General features: G+C 35.8%; 1 protein-coding gene across 1 annotated transcript; it reads right to left on the bottom strand.

Annotated features, from left to right (window-relative positions):
- Positions 1-253: 253 nt before the first annotated feature.
- Positions 254-2,397, bottom strand: pth1a (parathyroid hormone 1a). Its single transcript, XM_053506529.1, has 3 exons — positions 2,335-2,397; positions 2,063-2,176; positions 254-1,199 (listed from the first exon to the last, which is right to left on the bottom strand). The coding sequence occupies exons 2-3, from the start codon at positions 2,152-2,154 to the stop codon at positions 974-976; spliced, it is 318 nt and encodes a 105-aa protein (XP_053362504.1). The 5' UTR covers positions 2,155-2,176; positions 2,335-2,397; the 3' UTR covers positions 254-973.
- Between the last annotated feature and the right edge of the window lie 8,067 nt (positions 2,398-10,464).

Genomic DNA, 10,464 nt, shown 5'->3' with positions numbered 1-10,464 from the left:
AGTGAAATGCATATTATATGTTCTTAAGTTCTCTTTTAGTGTTGCAAAGTGTATATGAACCAATACTCTAGGTCTTATAATAACGTTGAGATCTAAATAAAATAAAATGAAAAATCAAACAAGTCAAAAATAAAATATGACAATGCTTTTAATATTACTCCTAAACTAAAAACATACAACATATATCAACATACATTTTCACAATCATTTCTGTTCAAAAAATATATATTTTTTATTTCTTTTTTTTCTTCCTTTTTTGCATTGCTTTAGGAAAAAAGAAATTGGTCCTGTTTTACAATATTTTTGGTTTCAGTAAACAGTATTTCAGCTTATAAATTAAAAACAGCGGAACCTCGGCATACGAATTTAATTCGTTCCGGAAGGGAGTTCTTAAGGTGAAAAGGTGTATCGTGAAATAATGCCACCTAAATGTAGTACTCATATTACCAATTTTTAACACTATACTCATAACTTTTTATATAAAAACATTTTATAAATTAACATATCAACATTCAACCTCACGTAACCTTTCACGCGATCCAAAATTTCTGACAAAATATATTATTTATGATTAAAGAATTAGTTTTTTCCACAGATGCAAACCAGTTTTGAATGGCTCTCAGATGTACGTGCATGCCGTTTCAAATTTCTTGCAAAAATTTTAATTCTTAAGGCAACAATTCTTAAGAAAGGGCATTCATATGCCGAAGTCTCGCTGTAAAAGAAGTAAAGGTGCTTTTTTATACAGCTACTTTTCTAAAGCAAAAGTACTACAAAATGTATATAAAATATTTATAAGACATTTATAACAAGCAGAAGTATTTTCTAACAATCAGAGTCCAAAAATCTATAAATCTATACAAATGCTTAAATATATAAATAGAAAAAAATAAATAGCAATATATTTAGGATGAATGTGATAAAGATGAGAAGTTGGAACGTTATGCAGGTCGCTCTCGTAAGCGTCCGTGTTTTATTGCGTATCCAGATTCTCCACTAAATCTCCGTTTTCTGAGTCTGAAGCAAAATCTTTGGATAACAAGTGCTCCAGGATGACGCGCTCGCTGCTCATTTTCCCATAATGCCGTGGGGCGGTGTGAATGTCCTGCATGTGCTCCTGCAGCCAGTCCTGTCTCTGCTGGATGTGTTTACGCAGGCCGACGCTGTGCATCAGCTGGACCTCGCTGATGGCCCTCCGGCTGTTGAGAAAGCATCGGAGGAGATGAATACACGTTAAAAGTGAAACAACAGAGTGTTCTTGGCATGTAATATTAGAGAACACAATATACAGTTACGTTATCAATAAATATTATTAACAATGTCCTTTTCTGATGCTGAGCAATTTCATGTTTTATATAAAGCAGGAGTTTCCGAATTAATGTGATCCAACGACTCGGAAACCAGAATGAAATAAAAGTGACTGAAGTTTTTGCAGTCTAACTAGAATGTTAAACATCATAAAACTAATGCTGTTGTTTAACAAGAAGCTATCTTGATGTGTCAGGATATTATCCAACAGTTTTAAATAAAAATTAAGTAAATCTGAAGGACCAAAGCAATCTAATCTATACAATATTTTCAAACATGTTTGACATTGGGAGAAAACCGGAGGACCCAGAGGAAACCCACCAAGTACGAGAGGAACATGCTCACAGACCCAAGGTGGGAATCGAACCCAGACCCTAGAGGTGTGAGGCCGCTGTGCTAACTACTAAGCCACCATACACAGGGCACAGGCATGGGTGTCACTCACACACTTACACACACACATTGAGTGTGTGAGTGACATGGGTGTCACTCACACACTCACTGTTTACCCAACCATACTCACTTATGGTTGGTAAAACAAATTCACTAGAATTTGTTTTACCAACCATAAGGAGAACTCGCAAATTCCACACACACACACACAGACCCTACAGGTGCGAGGCCGTTACCCAACTGTAAAACAATTTCCTTTACTAATTACTTTTTAAAAAATACAAATAGAAAAAAAAGGGGGAAAATAAAACGAAAGCAGCGATAAAATGCATAAATGTTAGGATGAAGTCTGATCACTAACCTCAGTGGTTTGCTGTCGGCCCTCATGCTGTTGTACAGAACACACACGCACAGAAACACAATGGTTTTATGCAAAGCTCTGATGGAAACCATGGTTTGTTTTTATTCTTTATACCTGTAATAAAAAAAAAAACAGGGTTAAAACTTTAGACTGAACCTGGACTTTCTCTTATGAGAAAAAAACTCAAGAGGAAGACAACAAACATCCTGCATCATAATGTATTTATTATACAGGTATAATGATTAATTATTATTTATTATAAAGTTACTCACTTGTTGCGGGGTCCAGTCCTGCAGTGTGTGTGTGTGTGTGTGGAGAGAGAGAGAGAGAGAGAGAGAGAGAGTGTGTGTGTGTGTAAGAGTCCAGGTTGTAAAGCAGAGATATCAGTGCTGGAGCAGACACTCGCTCCTTTTATACCAGCGGCTCATTGATGCGCGCCTTCATTAAAGAGCTCCGCATGGTCGTGATTGGAGCGCGCATGCGCAGTGCAAGCCCGGCCACTTATAGCGCGGGCGCGCGCGCACGAACGCACGCACACACAAACACACACACGCGCGCTTAACCCCGCTTTCGTCATTTTTTTTTTCGTCACCTGATTATTAATTAGGCTTTAAATCTAAACTTTAGCAAACTGAGTGAGGGCCGGAATAAAGCAAGAGAGAGAGAGAGAAAAGAGAATTATTATTATTATTAACCTTGCTTCAATCTTACTTTTCTTTTTTTAATAATGTTTACGTGTCTATTTATTATTGACTGCAGAGCTAAAATGTCTATACTCATATTTTATATACTTTTATATATAAATACTTTTATGCTATTATACTGTTTTTATCTTTTCTTTTTATTTTTGAATCTTGAGAGAGAGAGAGAGAGAAGGCAGGAAGAAATAGTAAGAGAGTCAAACAGACAGGTGGATAGATAGATAGATAGATAGATAGATAGATGTAAAGGAAGAATGTGTGTGAAAGAGATAATTAAAGGTTAAGATTTATCATTATTATTATCATTATTATTAAAATTAAAGGTTGCTTGTCCATACTTTCTGTGTCTGTCTTACTTATAACCTTCTCCGACATTACAATCCAGTTAACATAAAGCGCAGATCCTGACATCACAGCCTTATTAGTAGAATCAGACACGACCACACCACTCATCCCTGCGCCCTCCTGCTACAGCTCCAGGTGTCAAGGCAGCAGAAAAAAAAACACCCCTGTCCTACTTTTACAGAGTTGAGATGACTCAGGAGCTAACTGTGAGAGAAGTTTTCTAAATGCGGCGCAGGAATGACTGTCATGACAGACAGAGGAACCAAACAGCTCCAACCCATAGATCTTCCCTCATGGTCCGGTCAGGGTTTCTAGGGTTTCTCTCCAAGCATGAGAAGATGACGACAGAAACCTGGCAGTCCAGGGATGTCGTCTGCTGTGAATCCTATCACTGAGGGTTGATCTGATGGTGCTCATCCCGCTTTGCGGAGATGTAGCTTTCTGAATCTTGGCCACGGCACCTGTACTTGCACTTACACAGTGGTTTACAAGCATTCCATGAAACAAACTTTACAACTGTTGAGTAATTTAAGTTGTTCTTACATGCCTTATTAAGATGATTTACGAGCCAGCACATCACACGGCGCTGACAGACCCTCTGCAGACCCCCTGGTGGTTTTTTTCTTTTCTTGTTTAGGGCCTCATGCGGTCATGGCTTGTTTAGAAGACACCCACAAAGATATTGACCTTTGCCCTTGACATCAGATCCTAAACCTTTTCAGCATGCTGGTGAGCAGGATAGAGAAACTGTAGTTCTCATTACCTCATGCTTGACCAATGCGAGCCCCATCATTTCAGGTATGTATGTGTGTGTGTGTGTGTGTGTCATTCCTGTGTGAGTGGAATTAAAATAGGAGATGCATACACTTAAATTTGGGCATTGACCTGTGTCATCACAACAACTCCACAGATGTAATAATCTGCTTAATCAGTACCTTCAAGGTCATTCTGGTACATTCTATTAGAACCAGCATTAATCTTTTCAGGAACTTGAGCTACAGTCGGTCTTCTACCATCTGACTATCTGACCATTTTGATTCATACACATTCACATTCCATGCAAACTTAAATAATTCTTTTGATTGTGTAAAGCTGCTTTGCGACAATGACAATTGTTAAAGGCGCTATACAAATAAAATTGAATAGAATTTAACTGAATTCTATTGGATCAGACTAGACTACACAGGCCGGTCTTCACATCAGTCCCACATGCATCAGTGAGACTTGACCGCACATGACCCTGTCGCCGGTTCACTGGTTTTCCTTGCTTGAGTTCTGATAGAAAGGTGTCAGAACAGAACACACAGTACATTACAGATCTGCCAGCAAAAGGGGTGCGGGGGGGGGGGGGGATGTGTCACCATGATCTCTTTGAGTAAAAGCAATTTCAATAAAAGGGATAATTCATAATTCCAGAACAGTTGTTCATTAACAGCAACATGAACAACAAAAACGACAAAGTCAGTTGTTTTATAAGAACAGTATTGTGTCGAGTGCGTTTGTAAAACCCATCAAGCTCCATGATGGAAACTGTCTCTCATGAAGACCTTCCTAGGAAAACAAGTCCAAACCTGAGCTCTGCTGCAGAGGAGAAGTTCATTTAGAGTCACCTGCCTCAGAAATCAGCAATTAACAACCAGCACCTCAGATTAGAGCCGTTATGAAGCATTACAGAGCAGAAGGAGCAGATATACATCTCAATATCAACTGTTCTAAGAGGATTATTGTCCTGTATATTTTGGATAAACGCCTTCAGTATTGGTTTAAAATGTACGACATAAACAGACACACAGGGTTTTATGTAACACAAAGTACATAAACGAAAATATGTTACATATTAACAGTAAGTGAGAACTGTTTAGCTATTAATGTGTTATTAATGCTATGTTGAGTTTTCTTTAGTGATCTTATAGGCAACAACTGATCTAGGGATATAAGGAAGAGAGAGGCATTCTTCTCAACAGATTTAATTTTATTTCGATTACATATTATTTATTTAACGCTTTTAACAATGATCATTGTCACAAAGCAGCATCACACGTCACTCACTCATCATCTGAACCACTTTATCCTGTATTCATGATAGGAGCCTATCCCAGGACACTTAGGGCATGAGGCAGGGCACACACATACACGCACTCATTTACACACTATGGGAAAAAACTGGAGTACCCGGAGGAAATCCACCCAGCACATGCAAACTTCATGCACACCGAGACAGGAATCGATCCTGGACGTGCAGGGCGACAGTGCTAACCACTACACCACTGTGCCACCCAAACAAATTCAAAGAATCCAAAAAGGATGAAAATCATATTGAAAAGTATATATAAGATATGATAATTATATTTTTCCCTGACATCCTTTACAATAAGCAGCTTGACCACCCCGTGACTCTGCTGAATTTTTTTTCACCTTTACTTTAATTTTAAGATTTCAGGATTTGGACTCCACTTTATATAAACTGTATAAGGCACTAAGAATTTGCAAATTATCATGGATCAAGAGAAGTAAGCACAAGAGCAATCATACATGACAAAACCACCTGCAAACAGAATAAGCTTTGTCTGTAAAGCTTTAAACATTCCTACCCAGTTGGCAAAGAGGTATAAATAAAACATAATTTTCCTACATAATACTGCAGTTAGTTAAAATTTAACATATATTATAATATATAATGATAATATAATATGATATAATATAATATAATATAATATAATATAATATAATATAATATAATATAATATAATATAATATAATATAATAGGAAATCTCTCTCTCTCTCACCCACACACACATGTGTGTGTATATACTGTATACTGTATATATTGGCTGGTAAAGAATATTTCTAGACATTACTACTGATTTTAAGCTTAAAATTAAATTTTTTATTGACAGATCAGAATATCAGCATAAAGTGATATTGGACAAATTATATTTCTACCAGACCCGTTGTTCACAAAGCCAACATTTTTAGTAATAACACACATCTGACTTCCCTGAACTCTGAGCTTACTCACCAACATAAAAAAAAAACTTCTTGTGCTTTAGGTGAGGATATAAAATTACGAAGCATGGCTAGCAAAGAAATCGAAAGGATTCGTGCGTAAGCAAGAAGAAATAACATTATCGTGTCTGGAAACTTTCATTGCAGCTCCATTGCCTCTGAGTCAGCTCGGAATTGTTTTGTTTGTCCCAGACGATGTCAGCTCTAATGTGGAAAGACTTGTATACCGACGTGGTCTTAGTGTTTAACACACTACATAAAGCCCGGTGCCCAGTTACAACTTTAAGGTTAACTTTATCTGGCCTGTGAGTATAATTTTGGCACAGGTTTTACATCAGATGCCCTTCTTGATGCCATCCCTTTTCAGACTGGCACTAATTGTGCCCTGCACCATTGGCTGAGTTTGTCCTTAGCTGGGAGGTGAGCCCAGGTCTTCCACTGAGCCACCAACCCAAATGTAAGTTTTTTTTAAACCTATTTCTAAACACTTATTAGAGAATAGTTTCGTCCTATCCTTTAAATTGTCTAAATTGTCAAAAATAGTGATGCACTGTGTGTTCTGATACCTTTCTATTAGAAACAGCAATTTACCATTTTCAACAATTTAAGCTACAATTAGTATTGGATCGGGCCACACAGGCCAGTCTTCACTCTCCACGTGAATCAGTGAGCCTTAGCTGGCCATGACCCTGTCACCGGTTCACCGGTTTTCCTTCCTTGGAGCACTTTTGGTAAGTCCTGACCACTGCAGACTAGGAACATCCCACACAAGCTGCATTTTTAGTTCCAGTTGTCTAGACATTCGATACAATTGAATACAATACATACAAAAATACATAAAATCTGGCCCTTATCACAGTAGCACTAACCAGGAGACAATGCAACAATGTCCTCAGGCTAAAACACAATTCTTTATAAATAGTTTAAAACATAAATGGTAACAAACATTAAAAGTTTAAAATATTAATGGAAGCATGGTACACCAGGTTTACCTTATTTAGGAACTGGTTTCAGTATGTGGGTTTGTTTCAACTACATTAGAAACAAGCCTATAATTCTGACACAACTCCTACCACAGTATTGTGCACTGATTCACTTAATTGTTAAAATTGTTATACATTTTGTGAATAAACAACTGAAATCCTTTGGCTGGTTATTAAATAAAGAAACTCATTACATGTTTTTGTTATTAATAATAATAATAATAATAATGATAATAAGTAAAAAACTTTTTTTAAGTGAAAAGGAAAGGTCTTGCTGGGGCTCTCTCCTGGCTGGCTCGCCTGTTGTTATCAAAAAATAGGCCTTTTCAAACTTCAGCCACAACGATATTTATTGCAAAAGTATTTTTGATTTCTACAATTTTTTAAATATAAAATACATTTTTTTATATAAATAAAAAAAGTATGTTTTTATGTTATTCCCAATCCTCCTCATTTGAATTGAATAGCCTAATTTCAGTGTGAAAGTGAGGCAAGCTGTTAAAACCCTTTCTTTGTGAATGTGATGATTTTTCTGCCATGGCATACGAAGGAGGAACTCCAAGTTTAAAATTGTCCTTGAAAAGATATAATAGGCTTTTAGAAACTGAGCGCTGAAATGATGTTGTCTTTTAACTTTGCTTTTGGGAAATCTGGGTGGAGGCACATGTTCTTGCAGCTGCAAAGCTAAGGATGATATCATTCCTTTAAGTCTTTAGAACCGTTCACACTGAGGAGGAGTTCACTATTTCAAGTCTATGAGAAATTGGGTTTTTCTGTGAGGCTAAAGGTGCAGAGGTCCTAAAATTTAGCATGGTTTATGTTTGTGCATGATGGTGAGTAGCATGGAATAGCTCAAGATTTCATTCTCTTCTCCATGGGCCATTCCCTGGGAATCTAAATCTACATCCAAATCTTTATACCTTCTTTGAGATGAAGCCTATTGGTATATCTGTGACCCTCATAACAGTGTGTGTGGCCTGCTTCGAGAAGAGTGTAATCAAAAAGGAGTATGGAAATTAAAATGAGTTGCTGAAACAACGTCACAACGTCACCTTATAAGGGAACATTTTAACGGTCAACAGCAAAAATGGCATTTCTTTTTTTTTCCCATGTCTTCTGGGGGTTTCCTTTCAATAACAATTTAACAACCACTTGGAGGCAACTATGACGTTACACAGGCTGTAACCTTAAATCTTCCCGACATCACACACACACACACACACACACACACACACACACACACACACACACACAAAGCACCATGGCGATGTCCACCAACTGCATGGCATGAAGCCAGTGTGCTCCCAATAACCCGTTCACAATTCACACTTTTATCTATTATTATCTATTTTATGACTCACACAATTATCTATTAAGTTGTCTGTTAATTATGATTATAATCTAACTTCAGCTGCTATTTAATTTAAATTTTAACAAAAATTTAGTCTTTGAGTCAAATGTAATTTATTGCGGTAATCAAGATTAGAGTATTATGATTTCAAAGAGCTATATTTTCAATGTTTTATTGCTGATGTTTTTGTTTACTGGAAACAAAAAACAGTTTAAAGTACTTTTACAACCAAGAGCATTAAAAATGTAAGTTCGCTTTCTTGTCATTACTGAATAATGGTAATAAAAATTTTATATGTGATTTCTTTAACATAATAATTTGCTTACATTTTTATAATCCATGTTTGTTTTACAAGATTAGTTAATTTTCACTTGTGATGATTTCCATGGTATTTTTATGTGATTATTTTTTATTTATGTTTAAATATATATTATATTATTGTTATTTAATTTTTTTTAATTCATTAATTATAATTAAACACTGCTATATTAACAACATTACATAATGAGTTTTTCATGTGTAAGTCAGTAAGTCTTTTTTTCTCTCTGACTTTCACTTAAATTGTTTTTATGTGTAATTTTCACGTAATTAGTTCATTTACAAGTCTGACTAGTTTTTCATGCGTGATTTATAACTTGATATTCACACTGTTGTTTTGTTTATGTCTGATTTGCATGCAACTACTTAAGTTTGGTGTTTTTTTTTCTCCATGATTAGTTAATTTTTAACCTGTTAGTTATTCATGTATGGGTTTTACATGTGACGTTTACACTATTTATTTATTTTTCTATTAGTTTTTTTTTAGTATTCATTTATTTTAATAGATTTTTATATGATTGGTTTAATTTCCTCGCCATTTTCACAATTCTTTAAAGATTTTTTATTCATTTTTACATGTGATTGACATCTTTTGGACATACAATTTTATTTTCACACACAACTTATGCATTTTTATATGACGGCATACTGTGCGCATGATGCAAACAAGTTTACTCAAGGTCACATTTTTAACTTTAGGGCATGGCATTCTAAAAATTCACTTTTAAATTCTTATCTTAATATTAATCACATGATCACATGTTATTTTTTAAATTGGAATTAGAGAGTCTCACTATCATGTGAAATCTGAATTGATCTAATAGTGGAACCTTAAACAAATAAAAGTAGAGTTTATGAAATTACTGTACACACAGCTCTTAGAGTGTCTGCTCTATCTAATGTTTTCTCTAGCATTAAAGGTTTAGAAAAACAGATTATCATGAGAGCTGTTTCCACAAACCACAATCTCCCAGATGCCTGACAGGAACGGCAGTGGAAATCATGTCAGCTATTGTGGGTTGACGTGATACGACTTTAAGCTTTAAGACAGAACACACCACAACAAAGAGGTGAGTGCCCCCTTTTGTAAGAAAGTCACGTCTGAGCCTGAACTCAGTGACGCAGAGAGGAGGAGGAGAGAGAGACAGAGAGACAGAGATAGAGAGACTGACTCATAGGACTAAATGGAGATCATTTTGTCACCGGTCATTTCCATGCCAACTCTGCTTACCTAGAGACATGCAATTGAGCATAAAAGTTTTAAACCCTAAAAAAAAAAGTGGGGAAAAAAAGAATGTGACGTCAGTCAAAAAAAAGTGGCCTTTCAGAAAATTCACACACATTCAACACATTCTGATTTGTGTTTATGTGATTAATACGTTTAAAGATATGAAAAACTTGTGAATGTATTTTTTTTAACAGATTATATTGTAGGGCCATGTGAACTCATTATGTACTGTATAGTAAGATATGTGTTATATCAAGTATCATTAAGCTGTTTATCAATATAAAAAAGAAGGCAATAAAAAAGAGATATAAATAATGTTATTATTTCTGAAAGTATTGGTACTGCTGAGGCAGCATGGGGATCCATTTGTAAGAGAATCTGTGTAAAGAAAAGAAAGGTTTTGTCTGTACATTGGTCAAAAATTCAAACAGTCTCAGAAAATTGTTCTGTCTGTATGTCTGAAAAACTG

This window comes from Clarias gariepinus, chromosome 10, assembly GCF_024256425.1.
Source record: "Clarias gariepinus isolate MV-2021 ecotype Netherlands chromosome 10, CGAR_prim_01v2, whole genome shotgun sequence".
In the NCBI taxonomy this organism is placed as follows: domain Eukaryota; kingdom Metazoa; phylum Chordata; class Actinopteri; order Siluriformes; family Clariidae; genus Clarias; species Clarias gariepinus.
Note: the sequence above shows the minus strand (reverse complement) of the source record. Positions and strands in the feature narration are given on the sequence as shown.

What these genes read in the sequence shown, in the direction of transcription:
- pth1a (XM_053506529.1), bottom strand. Translation starts at nt 2,154, where the DNA reads ATGGTTTCCATCAGAGCTTTGCATAAAACCATTGTGTTTCTGTGCGTG. An exon ending in GCCGACAGCAAACCACTGAG is followed by an intron (nt 1,200 to 2,062) that starts GTTAGTGATCAG and finishes CTTTCTCAACAG; the next exon opens with CCGGAGGGCCATCAGCGAGG.